General features: G+C 41.2%; 1 protein-coding gene across 1 annotated transcript; it reads left to right on the top strand.

The window, feature by feature from the left end:
- The first annotated feature begins 5,647 nt into the window (after positions 1-5,647).
- Positions 5,648-22,362, top strand: mbip (MAP3K12 binding inhibitory protein 1). The gene is made up of 9 exons (XM_020487661.2): positions 5,648-5,840; positions 6,340-6,459; positions 9,676-9,897; positions 10,571-10,667; positions 11,159-11,224; positions 17,126-17,299; positions 17,457-17,551; positions 20,526-20,564; positions 20,757-22,362. Exons 1-9 carry the CDS (start codon positions 5,691-5,693, stop codon positions 20,865-20,867), a joined length of 1,074 nt encoding a protein of 357 aa, XP_020343250.1. The 5' UTR covers positions 5,648-5,690; the 3' UTR covers positions 20,868-22,362.
- The last annotated feature ends 989 nt before the right edge of the window (positions 22,363-23,351 follow it).

Raw genomic sequence — 23,351 nt, 5'->3', positions numbered from 1 at the left:
TTTAGGCAGTAGGAATAGGGACTTGTGTTTACCTATCTCCATCACAAGGCTGCGGTCAATTTGATGTCAATTCAAGTCAGGATGTAAAATTAAACTCCAATTCCAATTTTACACTAAAGTACACATTCAAATTTCAATTCAAATGTTTCTCATTGGACTTCCAGTTTGCTTCCAAAATTAACTGGATTGAAGTGGAATTGATTGCAACTCTTCTCGGCCAAAGATATTTTATTAAGTAAATACCGTATATGGTAATGAGAAACTTTACTGAACAAAAAGGTGAAAGAGGTATGTCTGAGCGTCAGTCAGGCTCTTGAATGTGAAGCCGGATCTTTATTATATTAAGAGGTCCAATTGAACATGGAACCGCCTGGGCTCTGATGCTAGTAGCTAATCCTCTACAGTACTTCTGCTGATTGGTGACACAGTCAGTGGTGGGCAAGGACAGAACAGCACTATAACTGACTGCTTTAAAAGCCTAACGAGTATTCTCATTAATGCTCTCAACAGCGTAAAGTGGAACTTTTAAGTAATTTTTTCATTTCACTATTTTATGTTATTAATGCATGTTAAGGATGTCATTTTCCATCCCGTTGTAATTGCCTAATTTAGTTGAAATGATGTAAAAAGCTAACAGCTATTTAAAGTTGCATTTGTTTCACCTGTCTGGTTGTTTATATATTTTTAGTATATTTTATTTGTGTCGTCTTTTTTTAAGGCAAAAATAAAATGATTGAAAGATTGAGAAAAAAAATTACATATATATGCATTTAATTTTCCATGAGACAAAGAGGTATCTAGGCTATTCTACTGTCAATTGTCTGCTGTACAGTTTGCATTACAGGATCACTCTGTGATATTTACAGCAGTTTGCATTAAGCGCTTGTTCACCCTCATTGATTAGTCAAGTGCAGGTTTAGAAACCTCGCTGATGATCAACATATGTGGTAGGTGAGAAATACACGGCCTGGTATTATTCTAGAACTACTTACAGTTAAACATTTTACAGTGTTTCTTTTTCCTTGATTTAAACTGTTCAATTATAGTTCTACGTTAGCCCAAACACATGAAATTACTTTATGTTGTTTTGAAAAGGTGAAGTACAACTAGCACTGATTTTTCTTTTAGTTTTGTCACTTTTGTCTAAAAGACTGGAAAAGAAAACAGAAAATAAATGAATTAATCAGAGAAACTATAATGGACAACATTCTCTTTGTGCTGAGGAGTGTAGCTGAGACTGGGAAATATCCCTGGCATCTCGAGTATAGGTGTGTGTATTCTGAATATTGCTCCCAAACTGAAGCAGGAAAAATATCAATGCCTATCAATTCCCCATACAAAAAAATATAACATTTCAGAAGCCAACACTACTCTCTCCTTTCCTGTCACTCTCTCCATCTCTCTCTCTCCCTCCCTCATGTTCTGTCTCTTCCTTTATCCGTCTCCTACTCTGTCAACATCATCTGCTAGTGAAGACTAGACAGACGGGCTAAATAAGCAGCTTTTTACTATACTGCAGGTGGCTGATGGTAGAGCAGCAAGAGGCAGCCTCAATCCCTCTTCAGATCCCCATCTCCCCACCACCTCCACCACTTCATGCCAGCCTCCCCCGTCTTCTATCCTCCCTACTCCAACACAAACTCCTTAGACCTGTGAATGCACCAATTCCTGTCCTGAATAAAGCTACAACCATTTATCATAGAGATCAAATATGAAGTTATCCAGTTTATAATGATTACAATAAACTTGTATTTGTTTAGCACCTTTAGCACCAGTTTGTGCAAATATTGTTTTGTATTATTTAAATGGTTATTTTTTTTTTTTCACAGCACAATTGCAACGTATTTAGAATCATATTTAGAATCATACAGTACCAGTCAAAAGTTTGGACACACCTACTTATTCAAGGGTTTTTCTTTATTTCTTACTATTTTCTACATTGTAGAATAACTATTAAATGACACATATGGAATCATGTGTGACACATATGGAATAAACCAAAAAAGTGTTAAACAAATCAATATATATTTTATATTTGAGATTCTTCCAAGTAACCACCCTTTGCCTTGATGACAGCTTTGCACACTCTTGGTATTCCCTCAACCAGCTTCATGAGGTAGTTACCTTGAATGCATTTCAATTAACAGGGGTGCCTTGTTAAAGGTGAATTTGTGGAATTTCTTTCCTTCTTAATGCGTTTGAGTCAATCAGTTGTGTTGTGACGAGGTAGGGGTGGTATACAGAAGATAGCCCTAATTGGTAAAAGACAGAGTCCATATTATGGCAAGAATGACTCAAATAATAGAAATGACATCATCATTACTTTAAGACATGAAGGTCAGACAATCAGGAACATTTCAAGAACTTTTAAAGTTTCTTCAAAAGGGCAGTTACAAAAAGCGCTGTGAGAAACTGGCTCTCATGAGGACGTCCACAGAAAAGGAAGACCCAGAGATACCTCTGCTGCAGAGGATAACTTAATTAGAGTGACCAGCCTCAGAAATTGTAGCCCAAATGAATGCTTCACAGAGTTCAAGTAACAGACACATCTCAACATCAACTGTTCAGAGGAGACTGTCTGAATCAGGCCTTCATGGTCAAATTGCTGCAAAGAATCCACTACTAAAGGACACAAATAATAATAAGAAGAGACGTGCTTGGGCCAAGAAACACGAGCAATAAACATTAGAATGGTGGAAATCTGCCCTTTGGTCTAGTGAGTTCAAATTTGAGATTTTTGGGCCCAACTGCTGTCTTTGTGAGGCACAGAGTATGTGAATGGATGATCTCTGCATGTGTGGTTCCCACCGTGAAACATGGAGGAGGTGTGATGTTGTGGGGCTGCTTTGCTGGTGACACTGTCTGTAATTTAGTTAGAATTCAAGGCACACTTAACCAGCATGGCTACCACAGCATTCTGTGGCGATACGCCATCCCGTCTGGTTTGCGCTTAATGGGACTGTCATTTGTTTTTCAATAGGACAATGACCCAAATTCTCCAGGTTGTGTAAGGGCTATTTGACCAAGAAGGAGTGTGATGGATTGCTGCATCAGGTGACCTGGCCTTCACAATCACCCGACCTCAACCCAATTGAGATGGTTTGGGATGAGTTGGACCGCAGAGTGAAGGAAAGACAGCCAACAAGTGCTCAGCATATGTGGGAACTCCTTCAAGACTGTTGGAAAAGCATTCCAGGTGAAGCTGGTTGAGAGAATGTCAAGAGAGTGCCAAGCTGTCATCAAGGCAAAGGGTGACTACTTTGAAGAATCTAAAATCTAAAATATTTTTTGATTTGTTTAACACGTTTGTGGTTACTACATGATTCCATATGTGTTATTTCATAGTTTTCATGTCTTCACTAATATTCTACAATGTAGAAAATTGTAAAAATAAAGAAAAACCCTTGACTGAGTAGGTGTGTCCAAACCTTTGACTGGTGCTGTATATATTTGGTTAAATATATTGTAAGTAACTTTCTGTAAAAGTGAATTGTCAGTCAATCATACACAGTCAGCCAGACAAATGAAATGAGCAGCTTTTAATTATCCAGCTCCTCTTAGTGTGGGAACATACAACCACAGCATGTCAAAAGATGTCAAGTAACCACGACTCAGCATGTCAAAAGATGTCAAGTGTTACAGTTCCCTTCCTGCTGCAAGGAGAGAGAGAAAAAAACCTAGAAATGAATTCAAGTGAAAGGCTTGTCTCTAAACCCCTTCCTAAAATGATTAACCCGTCCACCAGGACATTATGAGGTTCAGCTCTGAGTTCTCATGCTTTCTTATAGCTGTTAATTGTTCTTTTTCTGTTGTTGCCTCTCTTCATCAGTCTCCCCCCTCATTATATGAAAAGAGGGGAAAATGTCGACCTGAATAGAGGAAGGAGATTTTCCCACAGTCACTTAACAGAGAAATTCACCATTGTAGGCCAGGCCAGGCAGGTTCCCATCCCTTGTCTGACACACACACACACACACCTCCAGCACAGTTTTGATAGACAGTGTTTTTATAATTGAGTGACCAGTCTTTCCCCTTGTGTCTAAATTGAAAAAACAGAGAATAATATAGTTTTGGTAACAGGGTGCGTATCCCAAATCATTCACTTTCTGTCAAACTGATGGACCATTCACTCAGGTAACACTTCAGTGTTGAATTGGTATTTTATCATACCAACTATGTCCCAAATGGCACCCTATTCCCTATAGAGTGCACTACATTTAAGCAGGGCCCATACATCTCTGGTCAAATGTAGTGCACTAAATAGGGAATAGGGTGGCATTTGTAATTGCCTGGGAATAATTCAATTCACCATTACAACCCATTTCAATAAAAAAATATATATATAATATCTTAAGATTGGAGATTAATAAACCAAATGAACCAGTTTTTGAAATTGTCAAAGCAAAACTGTGTACATCAAATGTTTTGTGATTACATTTTTAAAAACCTATTGAGCTCAGGTGCATCCTGTTTCCATTGATCATCCTGAGATGTTTCTACAACTTGATTGGAGTCCATCTGTGGTAAATCCAATTGATTGGACATGAGTTGGAAAGACACACACATGTCTATATAAGGTCCCACAGTTGACAGTGCATGTCAGAGCAAAAACCAAGCAATGAGGTTGAAGGAATTGTCTGTAGACCTCGAGACAGGATTGTGGCGAAGGGTAAAAAAAAATGCTATTTGTAATTTCCTGGGAATAATGCAATTCACAAATTCAACTAATTTCAATAAAGAAAGTACTGCAGTGTGTCTCCATAATATAATATCTTCAGATTGGAGATTAATACACGAAATTAACCCGTTTGGGAAATTGTAATGGCAAAACTGTGTACATCAAATATTTTGTGATTCAATTTAAAAAGAACTATTGTTAAAACACAAAAAAAAGCTGCATAAACCAATGCAATGTGAAATGATGAGACTATTATTTGATTGCCAGGTCCTTGCTACTAATACAGGCCCCATTTGATTGTGGGACATCCAAGTTAAATGTTAATGTTTTAGTCAAATATTTAGGACTTTAGTTTTGAGTACCGATTCATATATGATGCAAGTTAAATAATTGTTCTGAAGTGCTCCTACTGGTTCTGGAGTGTTTGACTAACCAGGTCGTTGGTTCACTTTGTTAGAGGTATCTGACTTTTCACCTTGAGTAGGCCTACCTTCTGATATTCTGAAAGGCTGATTCTATTCAATAGTTAGATTTTCGCTACAAAGATAGTGTAGGTATATATGGAGTTTATATATATTTTATTATTATTTTAACCTTTATTTAACCAGGTAGGCAAGTTGAGAACAAGTTCTCATTTACAATTGCGACCTGGCCAAGCTAAATCAAAGCAGTTCGACACATACAACGACAATTTGGACACATGGAGTAAAACAAACATACAGTCAATTATACATTTAAAAGGTATGCGAAGAAAGTTGTAAATATATATATATATATATATATACGGGACACGACAAGACGAGGACAAAAGACGTCTGAACTGCTATGCCATCTTGGAGCGAGTATGCGCATACATTTTTTTCTCCGTTTGTTTATACTAAGGCCAACTTGTTGATGGTTTTATGCACCATCCATTTATTGCTTTGCAGGGGCTACGTAATAAAACTTCCGGTATTGGAGGGACCGTTTCTTAACCAATCACTGAGCACTGTGCTTGAGACGCGGAAATGCAATGGCGGACAGGATGAAGTTGAATGACGAAAACGGTGTGTGCGATAAACAAAGGGGAAATGTTGCCATAACGTCTTCTTGCAAGGAAATATCAAGCTACAGAGACAGTATGTTAATTGTTTTGAATCTGCTCACAGACTTCGGGAGTGAGGTTGGTATACTAATGCTTTTGCACAATCTAATTCAGCTATAATTGCTTCGATCACTGCGAGAGATGCCCACGAGATTTGCATGCTGCATGTCTGTTCTTATCAAATAGGAATTTGTCAAATATCCTTTGTCGCATGCAATCGCACGCTAAATGGTACAATGTTGCAAGAATAGTTTGCGTTGCAGCACAGTAGGCTACTACTACTAGCTTGCTGTTGCACTGATTACAGATGGGCTCCTTCCTCCTTTATCTAGCAGGCTGAATGCGACAAAGTAGCAATCAAAAAGATCTTACTGACAACTGCCGCGTGGAGCAAAGTAACAAATAATAGCCCTCGTTTGTATTAACAGCCTTTGCTTGTTTTTTCCCCCGGTTCTTATAGCCCTGGAAATAATATAGTTTGTAGACTTAGTATAGCTCAAATGGAGGCTTAACTACTCTTAGTCCAGGTTCTGACCAAGTTTCCATGATTTATTTTGTAACTATTTTTCATTTCAAGCTGAAATTGGGTGAAGCTGCACTGAAAATCAGCGTCAGCTTAGAAGCAGTGGATGTGGCATCTCTTCAACCTACTCGTCATGTGTTCACCTGTCTTCAGCAACACATCTCCAAACTACAGGTAGACAACACTACAGTCTCACAACGATGTGCTGACAGGTGCACAGTGGTGTCATGTCGAAAATTAAGGATGGATATGCAACACTACTTTCAGTATTTATTACATTTTTCATTTGGTTCTTTACTCTAGAGCAAGTATTCCCAAACTGGGGTATGCCAAATCAAATGTGATTCACATTTAAAAATACATTTAAAAAAGTAAAATATTTGTATTAAAAAAAGAAATGTTTCACATTTTCAAATAGTCCATTTATATTTTCCAACGGTGCTATGCATTTGGGAGGTTTTTTTCTTGCCTGAGTAGCCTTGCTTCACTGCCTAAAATCAAATTAAACCATCTAGTGTTCAGCAAAATAACAACATAATGTTAAATACAGGTAGCCTAGTCAAATAATTAACATCCAATCACATTAACCGTTACTCTCTCGTGGGAATTCCACTAACGGTCCGCATGTAGCCAAACGTAGCTGCTGCTGATTCTGTTTGCTAGAAAATTGATAAATGTTATTTTTTTCAAGTATATCACACGTCCATAGACACATACCAGCTCTACTGGTAGTACTGCTAATACCAGCTCTACTGGTAGTACTGCTAATACCAGCTCTACTGGTAGTACTGCTAATACCAGCTCTACTGGTAGTACTGCTAATACCAGCTCTACTGGTAGTACTGCTAATACCAGCTCTACTGGTAGTACTGCTAATACCAGCTCTACTGGTAGTACTGCTAATACCAGCTCTACTGGTAGTACTGCTAATACCAGCAGTACTACACCTGCATCTGTCGATGACACAAGTTCTTCTGCTTCCATGAGCACATCCAATGCTAGCATCAGTAATTCTACATTTGTTGTTAGCCCAGCTAGCATGGACACTGATAGTTGTGAATCTGATACAGCCAAAGAGCTACTGCCCCCTTACCCGGGAAACCACCGAACAACAGACAGGGACGTTGGACCATCGAAGAGGTGCAAATATGATGAGAACTACATAGATTTTGGGTTCACATATATTGGGAGTAGGGCATTCCTCATCCACAGTGTGTTATGTGTGCAAAAGTACTATCTCACAACTCGATGAAACCTTGACTCTTGCGTAGACATTTAGAAACAAAACATGCCAATATGAAAAATAAGCCACGGGAGTTTTTTGAGCGAGAATTAAGATGACCTTTGAGTAGTAAGACATGTATAAATGCAACAGATACCATTACTAAGAAGGGGCTAGAATAGTCTTTTATATGGTGAGCTACCGAGTGTCTAGGACAGGCAAACGGCAAATTATTGTGTAGGACTTAATTCTTCCTGCTACCATGGATATGGCTGGGACAATGTTGGGGGGAAAGGCCGAAAAAACTATACAGACAATATCTTCATCAAACAACACTGTTTCACGACGCATCAGTGACATGGCAGGAGATGATTCGAAACAGTTACTGCTTCGCATGCAAGCCATTGAATTCTATGCGTTACAGCTGGATGTGTCAACAGACCTGTCAAAGGGCCTGGCACAGCTCCTGGTATATGTTGTTTAAGTTTATGGGGGTCAATTAATGAAGGCATCCTCTTCTGCAAACCACTGGAAACCAGGACAACAGGAGAGGATATTTTAAGTACTGGACAGCTTTGTGACATCAAATGGACTTTGGTCATCAAGATTTGTTTGTATCTTTACTAATGGCCCAAAAGCTATGAGAGGGAGACATAGTAGAGTGATAACCCGCGTGCAAGCAGTTTCTCCCGACGCTACTTGGGTACACTGCAACATCCACCGAGAGGCTCTTGCTGCCAAAGGAATGTCTGAAAGATGTCTGACAGCTTGAAAGATGTTTGTGACACTACAGTGAAAAATTGTTAACTTTGTTAAAGCAAGGCCCCTTAACTGTCGTGTATTTTCTGCACTATGCAATGATATGGGCAGCGACCATGTAACGCTTTTACAACATACAGAAAAGCGCTGGTTATCAAGGGGCAAAGTATTGACATGTTTTTTGGAATTGAGAGACAAGCTTTAAGTTTGCTTACTGACCATCATTTTCACTTGTCTGACCACTTGCGTGATGACGAGTTTCTCACACGACTGGCCTATCTGGGTGATGTTTTTTCTCACCTGAATGATCTGAATCTAGGATCAGAGGGACTCTCCGCAACTATATTCAATGTGCTGGACAAAATTGAGGCTATGATTAAGAAGTTGGGAGCTCTTCTCTGTCTGCATTAACAAAGACAACACACAGGTCTTTCCATTGTATGATTTTTTTTTTGTGTGCAAATTAACTCAAACTTACAGACAATGTCAAATGTGATATATCGAAGCACCTGAGTGAGTTGGGTGCGCAATTACGCAGGTACTTTCCCGAAACGGATGACGTAAACAACTGGATTCGTTATCCCTTTCATGCCCTGACTCCAGTCCATTTACCGATATCTGAACAAGAGAGCCTCATCGAAATTGCAGCAAGCAGTTCTGTGAAAATTGAATTTAATCAGAAGCCACTGACAGATTTTCTAGATTGGGCTGCGCTCAGAGTATCCTGCCTTGGCAAATTGCACTGTTGTTAAGTCACTGATGCTCTTTGCAACCACGTACCTATGTGAGAGTGGATTCTCGGCCCTCCCTAGCATGAAAATCAAATACAGGCACAGACTGTATGTGAGGCATGATTTAAGACTGCGACTCTCTCCAATACAACCCAACATTGCGGAGTTACGTGCATCCTTTCAAGCACTACCTTCTCATTAACCTGTGGTGAGTTATTCACAATTTTCAATGACCAAATAAGGTTTTATATGTAAGATGGCTAAATAAAGAGCTAAATTATTTATTATATCATTATTTGTGCCCTGGTCCTATAAGAGCTCTTTGTCACTTCCCACGAGCCGTGTTGTGAAAAACTCCCACTCATTCTTATGTTTAATAACTATATTGTATAGTGTGTGTGGCAGGATGGTAAAAAAACAACAATTGCAAGTGCGCTGACCCTGTCGCTAGAGGGGGTACGCAGCTGGAGGTTGAATGTTTGAAGGGTTACGGGACTATAAAAAGTTTGAGAACCACTGCTCTAGAGTTAAATAAAAAATAAATTGTTGCATTTTCATGTGTTTTTTTTGTGTGAGTTTTTTTACTCTTTGTCGTATTAGTTAATGGATGTAGAAAGTGTATGTTGACGGGGACTTCACCGTCTCTCCCCATAACCTGCCTTTAATCCTCCTCAACAGTCAGTTTCAGACAACCTGAGGGTCCTGGTGGAGGCAGAAGACCAGTCCTCGTCTTCAAAGAGCAACAAGGATGAAACCACTAGCGCACTCTCTTCTGATGAGATGACCATAGACTCGCCACCCATTCTACCTGCAGCTCAGCCAACCCGGCCAGAGGTAGAGGAGGAGGGCAAGTTGCAGGTTGATGACCTCAGCATTCAGATCAGAGCCAACAAATCCGAGGTGAGTTGACTGTAGCTTCTGTTTGGTCATTGGTCAATTCCGCTCAGCTGTACTGATGCTGCGGTTTATACGGCAGTGTTTTCAATACTGTTTCCTATTCTCTGCTAAAGCCAATGAATACTCATAAGTAATTGCCTCCGAGTGTGCTGCACACTTTGCAATGACATAGTAGTGAATCAAATGTTTGATCAGGACCTGATGATAAGCCAGTTTAGCACAGAATAAGGGCTCCTTCAGAGTGCTGTAGTCAGGGAACGTGGGAGTGTGTGTGGTCGCTGGCTGGTGTGGTGGCAGTAGCAGGAGGGCTTTGCGAGAGGGCCAGGCCCTTGATATATTATGAAGTGGATGCTCATTACTCTAGAGAGATTGCATGTGGATGAAGGACAAGAGGATGCCGAGGCCTGTTGTATTTCATTGTGTATTTATTTTGGTAGCCAAATAAACAGTATTTTGTAGTACTTTGTCATTTTTAGAAATGGCAAAGCAATTGTGATGGGTTATTCTGAATCTGAGGACATTTCACGTGCTGTTTGGATGTGAACGCTAGTCTCATCGCTTTGCTTGCCTCTGCCTTTATTACCATGATATAAACAAAACTCGACTGTCGTTTGATATCAATAGCTCTTTAATCCAGCCTGTGTCACATCTCCAACTGTCTCCTCTACTACTATAGATTGATAGGAGGATATCTGCATTTATAGAGCGAAAGCAGCTGGAGATCAATGAAAACAACGTGAGGGAGTTCTGCAACGTGATCGACTGCAATCAGGGTAAGAATCTGAGTGAGGTGTGGGGAGAGGCGTGTGTGTGTGAGAGTTGGTGGAGGGGGGAGGGGGGAGGGGGGGGGGGGGACCGTGCACAGATTGCCAATGTTTGGAGAGGGCTGATTTCCACAGCCAGAGAGGCAAGAGGTCAGACTGAACTGTTATAATAGTGGGCCTGAAGTAGCTAACACCCTCCTCAGCTGGCCTCAAAATAAATCCAGCTTTGTCCAGATTCTTTGAACAGAAGGTACAAGTTGTTGTTTTTCTTCAGAAATAGATGGTGTGAAATGACAGTAATACAAATGACAATTAACAGTAATGACCGGAACAGAAATATTGGGAACAGAAATGAGGGTAACCGAAGTGAACATGTCACAAGGACATTTCATTTTAAACGGATGCATCAGTTAATTATCCATAAATATTGGATATTTCAAAGGTAAAATATATATTTTGTGCTGATTTAATATAAACGGTTCTCTTTTGCTATGATGTAGAAGACAGCTGTGCCAGAACAGATGCAGTATTCACACCCTACCCAGGCTTCAAAAGTCATGTTAAAGGTAAGAGCATTCTGCTTTAAGTTTAAACATAGTTTTCTTATGTTATTTCTTATTTTTTTATGTTTATTGGTGGGTCGTTCAAAGAAATGAGTCCCTTTTGCGTAGTGTAACTTGATTAAAATAATAAGAATAAATTAGTTACCTAATTTTAACATTATTAATAAAAATAAAAAACGTATTACCATCAAGTTAAATAAATGACTGTAGTAATTTCCTATTAAGTGCCAAATAAAGTACCAGCGTTGCCAGTCATTAATCCCCTTGTGACGGGGGGGAATGGAAGCTTGTTGTTTGCAACAGGGAGGAGCAATCGAATGCAAGTTTCACAAAGAAATGTACATTGTAAAAAATGTCTAGCCTGTCTATCGAAGGGTAACAGGGTCGACATGTTATGTTTGACCCACTGTTTTCCACCACGATACACCAGAAAATGGCCAAAAAGAGTAGACCCAGCTCACTTGCTTTGACACTATGATTTGACAATTAGATGTTCAATGTTTCTTTAGAAAAAAATATTTAATGATCAACTGCCCCATGGAACCATCTTCTCTGTTTTTAAAGGGCCTATGAGGCATTGATATGAGTCAGAAACATGAATTCTAGTATTAGAATTGACTACAAAGTGTAAATAGGATAATTTTGGTTTATAAAGTCAGTCTCGTCCAAAATGGAGTTTGGTAAGTGACTGCGTTATGACTTGATGGTTTGGATTACAGTTATGTCAACAATTCATGCCCCATTTTGCCTATTAACACGTGATGGCACTGTGTTTTCTGGGAAAAGACTGGGCGAGTTTGCTTTGCATGGCCCAGTGCCCCTCGGCAGACGTAGGAGACCTCTCCTTAGGACAGTGTTTCCCAACCCTGGTCCCCCAGTACCCCCAAAGTTCACATTTTTATTGTAACCCTGTCCACATACTTCTGCATATATAGTATACATATGAAGTGGGTAAAAAAAAATGTATGTAAACATAATTAAAGTGACCCGTGGTCCATGTTCAGGTTGAGGGTCATGGCTCCTAACAAACCCCCCTGGCCAGAAGATACTATCGTCAATAGGCGCTAAAGGTAGTTAGCGTCTATGAATGGGGTAGGGCATGTACTACCCACGTCTTGTCTAGGGAAGAGGTTCCAGTGGGCGAGTTTGTTGTTGCATGACCCGGTGCCTCGGGTAGGCGGGGTCTGCTCACTACCTTAAGATGACCAATGGAACGGTCCTCAAGTTAGTGGATTTGGCTATTTTGGTATTTTGTTAGGATCCCCATTTAGCTGTTGCAAAAGCAGCAGATACTCTTCCTGGGGTCCACACAAAACATAATACAGAATGACAATACAGAACATCATTAGACAAGAACAGCTCAAAGACAGAACTACATACATTAAAAAAAGGCACATGTAGCCTACATATCAATGCACACACACACACACACACACACACACACACACACACACACACACACACACACACACACACACACACACTATCTAGGGGAGAGGTGAGGTGTTGCTTTATCAAATCAAATGTATTTATATAGCCCTTCGTACGTCAGCTGATATCTCAGTGCTGTACAGAAACCCAGCCTAAAACCCCAAACAGCAAGCAATGCAGGTGTAGAAGCACGGTGGCGAGGAGCAGCCGCACACAAACCTAAGATCACCATGCGCAATGCCAAGTCTCTGCTGGAGTGGTATTAAAGCTTGCCGCCATTGGACTCTGGAGCAGTGGACTCGTTCTCTGGAGTGATGAATCACGCTTCACCATCTGTCAGTCCGACGGACGACTCTGGGTTTGGCAGATGCCAGGAGAACGCTACCAGCCCCAATGTGTAGTGCCAACTGTAAAGTTTGTTGGAGGAGGAATAATGGTCTGTGGCTGTTTTTCATGGTTCAGGCTAGGATCCCTTAATTCCAGTGAAGGGAATTCTTAACCCTACAGCATACAATGACATTCTAGATGATTCTTTCAACACACCTGGTCTTCCAGGTCGATTAAATCAAAAAACATGTGGTGCCTGCAGCACTACTGGGCCAGGGTTGCCTACCCCTGTACTAGGCTAGCTAGCTCATAACTAAGCAAAGCTGACAACATGTTTGATGTTGATGTTACCAGCTTGCTTTCAGTAAAGAAAATTAAATGCCAACTGGTTAGCTACTGTACTTTTTTTGTGACTGAATGACAAAGACAAACCCAAGAAACACGCACATCAAACCACACCCCCAAGACAGCTCTCGTTTGCCTTTATTCACAGGCACTAGCATTTCTTAATGAGCAATGATGAAAGACGAGGCCAAATCAGGAAGTGCGGTCGCCCTTTAACCATGAATACACTGCTCAAAAAAAAATAAAGGGAACACTTAAACAACACAATGTAACTCCAAGTCAATCACACTTCTGTGAAATCAAAATGTCCACTTAGGAAGCAACACTGATTGACAATAAATTTCACATGCTGTTGTGCAAATGGAATAGACAACAGGTGGAAATGATAGGCAATTAGCAAGACCCCCCCCCCCCCCAATAAAGGAGTGGTTCTGCAGGTGATAACCACAGACCACTTCTCAGTTCCTATGCTTCCTGGCTGATGTTTTGGTCACTTTTGAATGCTGGCGGTGCTTTCACTCTAGTGGTAGCATGAGACGGAGTCTACAACCCACACAAGTGGCTCAGGTAGTGCAGCTCATCCAGGATGGCACATCAATGCGAGCTGTGGCAAGAAGGTTTGCTGTGTCTGTCAGCGTAGTTTCCAGAGCATGGAGGCGCTACCAGGAGACAGGCCAGTACATCAGGAGACGTGGAGGAAGGCTGTAGGAGGGCAACAACCCAGCAGCAGGACCGCTACCTCAGCCTTTGTGCAAGGAGGAGCAGAAGGAGCACTGCCAAATGACCTCCAGCAGGCCACAAATGTGTATGTGTCTGCTCAAACGGTCAGAAACCGACTCCATGAGGGTGGTATGAGGGCCCGACGTCCACAGGTGGGGGTTGTGCTTACAGCCCAACACCGTGCAGGACGTTTGGCATTTGCCAGAGAACACCAGGATTGGCAAATTCGCCACTGGCTCTTCACAGATGAAAGCAGGTTCACACTGAGCACGTGACAGTCTGGAGACGCCGTGGATAACGTTCTGCTGCCTGCAACATCCTCCAGCATGACCGGTTTGGCGATGGGTCAGTCATGGTGTGGGGTGGCATTTCTTTGGGGGGCCGCACAGCCCTCCATGTGCTCGCCAGAGGTAGCCTGACTGCCATTAGGTACCAAGATGAGATCCTCAGACCCCTTGTGAGACCATATGCTGGTGCGGTTGGCCCTGGGTTCTTCCTAATGCAAGACAATGCTAGACCTCATATGGCTGGAGTGTGTCAGCAGTTCCTGCAAGAGGAAGGCATTGATGCTATGGACTGGCCCGCCCGTTCCCCAGACCTGAATCCAATTGAGCACATCTGGGACATCATGTCTCGCTCCATCCACGAACGCAAACGTTGCACCACAGACTGTACAGGAGTTGGCAGATGCTTTAGTCCAGGTCTGGGAGGAGATCCCTCAGGAGACCATCTGCCACCTCATCAGGAGCATGCCCAGGCGTTGTAGGGAGGTCATACAGGCACGTGGAGGCCACACACACTACTGAGCCTCATTTTGACTTGTTTTAAGGACATTACATCAAAGTTGGATCAGCCTGTAGTGTGGTTTTCCACTTAAATTTTGAGTGTGACTCCAAATCCAGACCTCCATGGGTTGATAAATTTGATTTCCATTGACACTTTTTGTGTGATTTTGTTGTCAGCACATTCAACTATGTAAAGAAAAAAGTATTTAATAAGAATATTTCATTCATTCAGATCTAGGATGTGTTATTTTAGTGTTCCTTAAATTTTTTTGAGCAGTGTACTTTTGCCATATTAAAAGGTTTATCTTTTTTAAACCTTAAAATGCATCACTAATCACATAAAAAAAAAAATATATATATATGTAATCTTCAGAAATTACTTTGTCACAGCAACAAAAGAACTAGGGCTTTGTGAAAACTGCTGAATTTTCGGCACATTAGCTAGTCTTTATTCATATACAGTGCCTTGCGAAAGTATTCGGCCCCCTTGAACTTTGCGACCTTTTGCCACATTTCAGGCTTCAAACATAAGATATAAAAAACTATTTTTTTGTGAAGAATCAACAACAAGTGGGACACAATCATGAAGTGGAACGACATTTATTGGATATTTCAAACTTTTTTAACAAATCAAAAACTGAAAAATTGGGTGTGCAAAATTATTCAGCCCCTTTACTTTGAGTGCAGCAAACTCTCTCCAGAAGTTCAGTGAGGATCTCTGAATGATCCAATGTTGACCTAAATGACTAATGATGATAAATACAATCCACCTGTGTGTAATCAAGTCTCCGTATAAATGCACCTGCACTGTGATAGTCTCAGAGGTCCGTTAAAAGCGCAGAGAGCATCATGAAGAACAAGGAACACACCAGGCAGGTCCGAGATACTGTTGTGAAGAAGTTTAAAGCCGGATTTGGATACAAAAAGATTTCCCAAGCTTTAAACATCCCAAGGAGCACTGTGCAAGTGATAATATTGAAATGGAAGGAGTATCAGACCACTGCAAATCTACTAAGACCTGGCCGTCCCTCTAAACTTTCAGCTCATACAAGGAGAAGACTGATCAGAGATGCAGCCAAGAGGCCCATGATCACTCTGGATGAACTGCAGAGATCTACAGCTGAGGTGGGAAACTCTGTCCATAGGACAACAATCAGTCGTATATTGCACAAATCTGGCCTTTATGGAAGAGTGGCAAGAAGAAAGCCATTTCTTAAAGATATCCATAAAAAGTGTTGTTTAAAGTTTGCCACAAGCCACCTGGGAGACACACCAAACATGTGGAAGAAGGTGCTCTGGTCAGATGAAACCAAAATTGAACTTTTTGGCAACAATGCGAAACGTTATGTTTGGCGTAAAAGCAACACAGCTCATCACCCTGAAAACACCATCCCCACTGTCAAACATGGTGGTGGCAGCATCATGGTTTGGGCCTGCTTTTCTTCAGCAGGGACAGGGAAGATGGTTAAAATTGATGGGAAGATGGATGGAGCCAAATACAGGACCATTCTGGAAGAAAACCTGATGGAGTCTGCAAAAGACCTGAGACTGGGACGGAGATTTGTCTTCCAACAAGACAATGATCCAAAACATAAAGCAAAATCTACAATGGAATGGTTCAAAAATAAACATATCCAGGTGTTTAGAATGGCCAAGTCAAAGTCCAGACCTGAATCCAATTGAGAATCTGTGGAAAGAACTGAAAACTGCTGTTCACAAATGCTCTCCATCCAACCTCACTGAGCTCGAGCTGTTTTGCAAGGAGGAATGGGAAAAAATTTCAGTCTCTCGATGTGCAAAACTGATAGAGACACCCCAAGAGACTTACAGCTGTAATCGCAGCAAGAGGTGGCGCTACAAAGTATTAACTTAAGGGGGCTGAATAATTTTGCACGCCCAATTTTTCAGTTTTTGCTTTGTCAAAAAAGTTTGAAATATCCAATAAATGTCGTTCCACTTCATGATTGTGTCCCACTTGTTGTTGATTCTTCACAAAAAAATACAGTTTTATATCTTTATGTTTGAAGCCTGAAATGTGGCAAAAGGTCGCAAAGTTCAAGGGGGCCGAATACTTTCGCAAGGCACTGTATATTGAATTTTCCATGTGCTCTATATTAAAGGCCACTACATTTTAAAATAACAGGCTTTTAAAATCCAATGTGGGTGCACAATTTCTACTTAAAATATCGAAGGGACGTAAAAGGTACTCATTCCGATGAAACGACCCTGGTATGTTTCTTTACTCTGCTTGCGACATTTAATGGGTTTCTATTGTCTGTATGCCTTGTCTGTGCAGTGACTCGTGTGGTGAACACCTACGGGCCTCAGACTCGTAGAGGGGGAGGGTTAGGAGGCGGCACCTTGGGGGAGGCTGAGGAGCAGCAGAGGGCCATGGTGTCTAGAGACTGTGGGAATCCAGCCATAGAGGAACGCCTGCACAACATCGAGACGCACCTAAAGCTCCCAACAGGTGAAGAGGTTTAAACAAGATGTGGTATCGGCCATATTGTGGTCGTTGCATGTCTCTCTTTACCCAAACATTTGTATTCCTTTCCATTTCTGACACTTGACTTTTAGGTCTTATACTCTTAATATTCCTATCAGACACACAAACCTTTCTTTTCCAGAGGGTCCAGTGCCTTTAAGTGTGTACCAGAGGCTGAAGAAGCTTGAAGATCGGATCCTGGAGTTGGAGGGACTTTCCCCGGAGTACTTCCAGTCTGTGAGTTTAGTGTGGTAGAAAGATTTTAACACATCCACTTATATTTTTGTATGTGCGTGCGGACATGCGTGCGTCTACTTGCGCGTTAGTATTTCTCCATGTTAGTTTTTTTCCATATTGAGCCCGAGAGTCCTTATGCCGTGATTATCAGAAGTGGGGTATTTCTTCCTCTTCAGTTCAGAATATATCATCCATGTCAGAATTTAGCCTATTAAAGTTAGCTGAGTAAGAGCGCTCGAGTTTCTGCATGACTCTTATCTCTCCCTTCTCTTGGCTTGACGTGCCGGTTCTAAGAGTGTGCTGCTCTCCATGTCCTTTAGGGGGGGTGTGTGTGTGTGTGTGTGTGTGTGTGTGCACAGAACTGGGGGTTGAGAGAGTCTTTTTGAATAAACTGAGCTGATCTTTTTTTTTCTATTCCAAGAGCCACTGTTTAAGCAATTTCTGCAAATAGTTTGGAAGTAAACACTGAGCAGGTTTCTGAGGGTGGAGGAGGGGAGATGTTTCCTCAGTAGCGGCCTAGTGAGTCTATAATCTCGTCTTTAACACTCATACCCAGGGCCTAACATTAACACCTGCCAAATGTGGGTAGATTTTTCCATTGGTGGGTAAAGATGTCTATTTCACCAGCCACGTTGGTGGGTGGTCAGGGCTCCACAGTGCACGCATTTCACTCGCATTTGTGAATTAAAATGGTCAACTATGATCACATTTTATAGTAACATAAATGCTGCAGTAGCTGTTTTCAAAGTACACTACAAATGTATGTGGACACCTGCTCGTTGAACATTTGCTGCTAAAACAGTCTCCACTCTTCTGGGAAGGCTTTCCACTAGATGTTGGGACTTGCTTCCATTTAGCCACAATAGCATTAGTGAGGTCGGGCACTGATGTTGGGCGATTTCGCCTGGATCACAATCGGCGTTCCAATTCATCCCTAAGGTGTTTCGATGGTACTATGCATTGGGGCAGGTAGCGTTTTTCCTGACATCCGCCAAACCAGATTTGTCCATCGGACTGCCAGATGGTGACGTGTGATTCATCACTCCAGCGAACGTGTTTCCACTGCTCCAGAGTCCTATATCAGCAAACTTTATACCACTCCAGCCAATGCTTGGCATTAAACATGATGATCTTAGGCTTGTGTGTGTGGCTGCTCAGCCATGGAAACCCATTTCATGAAGCTCCTGACGAACAGTTATTGTTATAGCACAATTTCAACATGCTATGTGCTTCAGCACTCGGCGGTCCGGTTCTGTGAGCTTGTGTGGCCTACCACTTCGCCGCTGAGCCGTTGTTGCTCCTAGACGTTTCCACCTTACAATAACAGCACTTACAGTTAACCGGGGCAGCTCTAGCAGGGCAGAAATTTGACAAACTGACTTTGTTGCTTTGTTTCATAGCTAGTAAATTAATCGCACAAAGTCAAAGAACTACAAATCCTATATAGCCTATACCATCTCGCGCTGCAACACTTCCTAGATTGGGGCTTTGCGCACATGAAGAGCTGAGTGAAAGATTTTTTACTTGAAATGAAAGTCTACTTAAGTGAGACTTTGTCATTGTGTTTCTTGTCTATTTACATGGTTTTGTTCACACGCTAGGTTGTTTTTCAGTTTGAGTTTCAACTGCTAGGGAAGAAAAAAACTCTGCTACTAATCAGACTCAATCTCAAAGGCAGACTGGAGCAGCGTTACCACGGTAACCTCCCACTCTTAAAGGGGCAGGTGAACATTGTTGTCTCATCTGTGATATTTTGGTAAAAGACTCTGGCCACAAAATATATTAAATTAAACAATATACCACATTATTTCTTACTAGTAATACATTTGTATTGTTTTAGAAACATTACAAAGCATTGCAGCATGCTCTCCTCTTTTTGTGTTTTGTTGGTGTAATTTTACGGGGGGTGGAAAAATGTTCTCTGGTTAAAAGAAATCTGAGTGGCTGGTAGATTTTTATTTTTTTAATCTACCTGGCACTGTGGTTGGTGGACCAGGAAGTACATTTTAGGCCCTGCTCGTACTCCTATAGGGGTTGAAAATTCCAGATTTGGTCACTAATAAACGCTTCAATTGGAATGCAGTGGCTTTCTATCAGTGGTTTAGCTAAGTCATTGCCCAAGTCTTTAGATTTACAGTACTGTATGTTGCATAGCAGACTGCTGCAGTGCATTAAAATACTTTCATGGTTGGGTTGAGGGTGGGAAGGCCATGTTTTTGTACTCCCATTCCTGGCCCTTTTTAGTCTGCTAGTTCTGAAATGACTAAAGAACTGAATTTTTCATGGAGATTCTTCATATGAGTAATATACTTGCACTATTAGCCTTCTTGCAGAATGTATTTTTGTCACCAGAAAATGAAGGCACAGCTGGTTGATTTAGTTTAAAAAAAAAAATTTTTTTGAAAGCTATTTGATTGGTGCCATTTCCAGAAATAGAAGGTATTTTCTGAGGTAGGTTTATTGACGTAAAAAGAACAAGTAGCTCTCGGGGCTCATTTTAAAGCTACAATATGTACGTTTTTGGATGACCTGACTAAATTCACATAGTAATGGGAGTTCTAGATCTGTCAGTCACATTAAAAGCAAGTCTGTTATTTCTATGCTTTCCATTTTTGTACACCAGCTTCAAACAGTTGAAAATATTATTTTTGGTTATGGAAAATATATTTCACAACTGTTTAGATGGTACAATGATTCTCTACTTGCTTGTTTTGTCACACAAACTGAAATTATGCGAACGATTTTAGAATTTTAAGCAACCAGGAAATGGCGTAGAGATTTCTGCGTAGTGCATCTTGAATGGACTGGAAATATTTGTTCAGTCTGTCTGACCCTGTGCACGGCAGGAATGTTGCCAGTGGCTAACCTCTAACTCTTCTAGTTCTCTCAATGTTACTGAACCTCTTTTTTTTTTGTCTCTGCTCTCTCTGAGTTACCTAAACATTCTAACCTCTCATTACCTGTGTTCTTTCAGAGTTACCTACACAAGCGACCAAAGACATCAATGTCTCAGGTGAGATGTGTTATCATACCTTCTCACTTGTCTCATACCTTTCCTCCTTTCATTACATTCAAGTTCAAAGCAGTGTTTGTCAACCTTCGGTCCATGGACAACCACCAGTTTAAGGTGACACTGATTTTAGTGTGAACGTATGTGCTTGTACTTGCTTTTGACTGTGATTGTTCTTATCTCCCATGTTGGCAGGTCTGCAGTCTGTCGGAGCTGGATGTGAAGATCAGTGCTGTCAAAGCGGCCTTGCTGAAGAGGATGGGGGAATTTGGGCCGGTAGAGTACGACACCGAGTGTCCACTCTGACCCCCAACCTTTTGACCTATGACCTTCACACATACCCACCATTATGGGCAACAGACTAGAGGAACAGATGAGAGACTTTAACCTTGAGGTGTAGATATCCACCCTTACACACGGCTGAATGCTGCTTCAGTTTTATTGAGTAAAATGTGTGTGTGTGTGGGGGGGGGCAGCCATATTGGTCAGGGAGAAATCCAAACCAGTCTAATCGGAATGAATAGCAGTAGAGGCGCAATACGGATTTGTACTTATTCAGGGAAATAAAACTAATGCATGTGATATCAGAAATTGTTTAATACAATTATCAACTGAAAATATTGTCATATAATTATAAATACAGTTTTATACCAATTGAAGGATACCATAAATGTCTAAATTGATGTTTACTTGGAAAGCTGTGAGTGCTATTATATGATACAATGTCAGTACTTGTTGCATTTACAACTTGTCTAAGTCCTATCATCAGCTGATTTCAACCAGTGTGTGGCTGTGGATTGACTGCATTGTCTAATGGAATGTTGGGATATTGGCCGTTTTTAATTAATTAGAAAATTAATGAAATCATTCCCCTAAAACTGTCTGGCTAGCTAGCTGACCAACATCGCAGATAAATTCTTTGAATTAATATTTTATGAATCACAGCACTGACTAACCATGGTTGACCAACTCCCTGACCAAGATGGCTGACCTTTATCCCATCATAAGAAGGTTCATGTCCATTCTGGTATTCTATTCCTAATTCTATGTGTCCTGAGCTGAAGGTCTTGGTTTTCAACCTTCAGGTTGAAATGTTGCACTCCATGAAACTACTGGAGAATTCAAGTGTGTGTGTGGGTATCTATCTTTCTAGCATGATGTGGCTCTGCGGCTCCCGTGTTTTTCGGGATCTATAGTCAGCCCCACTCAAAGTTCCGGAGCTTCCTGAAGCTTCTGCGCATGTATATATTCTCTACTTTACCCACAGAGAACAGGCTACTCGGGTGAATGGTGCTCGTTTAATAAAGTTAGATCAAAGCTGAAACCGTGTCGGCAAGATCGCATAATGATAATATTCGACATAGAGTTTGATATAATAGCGTAGTATAACATTACTGTAAGACAAAAATGGGGATATGCATTTAGATCTAGAGTTATACAGCGTGTTTTTCCCAAAAGTAGTCTACAGTGTTGTTTTGAGTGATGTACAGTGAATTAATTTTAGAGCAGATGGAGTAAACAAACTAGCATAGCCTACCTGTGTATTTTGCCCAGTGGCGCATGCTGTTGTGTTTTGGCCACGAGAGAGTGAGAGAGATGCGTTGTTGTTTTTTAGAAACGTTATATGCTATATTATATTATTTTTCTGTTATGGAGAATACTCTGTCATTGTGATGTTGCAGACATTGCTTCAGACATTGATCTAACTTGATTCAGCGTTGATTCTTCCTCCTTTTTGCTGTTGTGTTGCAAGGTTTTAACGTTGATGTTTTTGTAAATAAATTCTCTTTCATTTGGCGAACCTGTTGAAGTAGACTTTGACTCAGGGTTCTAATCACACACTCACTATGAACTGTTAGACACACACACATTGTACATGAACAGTGTTAGTCATGCACACAGCTAATCAGATCGCAATTAATTCCTTTTCTAAATTGTACACAACTGAAGAGGTTTAAATTTAACTACGTGAGGTAATTCATATTAAAGGGTGACAGTGGGAAATCAGCAAATCCAGGAAATGGCTTGGCAGGGGGCCACTAAAGCCTGCATGCTCTGTTCAGTGAACTTTTCAACAGTACGTTTAAAGTACAGTAGTTTGTAGTTAGGAATTGAGTAGTGCTTTTCAGGACCCTGTCTTTTTCAAAGATAATTTGTAAAAATCCAAATAACTTCACAGATCTTCATTGTAAAAGGGTGAACCATTAAACAATTAATGAACATGCACCTGTGGAACGGTCGTTAAGACTAACAGCTTACAGCCGGTAGGCAATTAAGGTCACAGTTATGAAAAATTAGGACACTAAAGAGGCCTTTCTATTGACTCTGAAAACACCAAAACAAAGGTGCCCAGGGTCCCTGCTCATCTGTGTGAACGTGCCTTAGGCATGCTGCAAAGATGCACGAGGACTGCAGATGTGGCACAGTACATGTCTGTACTGTGAGACGCCTAAGACAGGGAGACAGGACAGACAGCTGATCATCCTCGCAGTAGCAGACCACGTGTTACAACACCTGCACAGGATCGGTACATCCGAACATCACACCTGCGGGACAGGTACAGGATGGCAACAATTGCCCGAGTTACACCAGGAACGCACAATACCTCCATCAGTGCTCAGACTGTCTGCAATAGGCTGAGAGAGGCTGAACTGAGAGCTTGTAGGCCTGTTGTAAGGCGGGTCCTCACCAGACGTCATCGGCAACAACGTCGTCTATGGGCACAAATCCACCGTCGCTGAACCAGACAGGACTGACAAAAAGTGCTCTTCACTGACGAGTTGCGGTTTT

The sequence above is a fragment of the Oncorhynchus kisutch genome, linkage group LG7, assembly GCF_002021735.2.
Source record: "Oncorhynchus kisutch isolate 150728-3 linkage group LG7, Okis_V2, whole genome shotgun sequence".
Taxonomy (NCBI): Eukaryota; Metazoa; Chordata; class Actinopteri; order Salmoniformes; family Salmonidae; genus Oncorhynchus; species Oncorhynchus kisutch.
The sequence above is the reverse complement of the archived record's forward strand: the minus strand, read 5'-3'. Positions and strand labels throughout refer to the sequence as shown.

Bases quoted from the DNA above. Each gene is read 5' to 3' on its own strand.
- mbip (XM_020487661.2), top strand. From the start codon at position 5,691: ATGGCGGACAGGATGAAGTTGAATGACGAAAACGGTGTGTGCGATAAA. The intron at 17,300-17,456 runs GTGAAGAGGTTT...TTTCTTTTCCAG, and splicing joins GCACCTAAAGCTCCCAACAG to AGGGTCCAGTGCCTTTAAGT. The intron at 17,552-20,525 runs GTGAGTTTAGTG...GTGTTCTTTCAG, and splicing joins CCCCGGAGTACTTCCAGTCT to AGTTACCTACACAAGCGACC.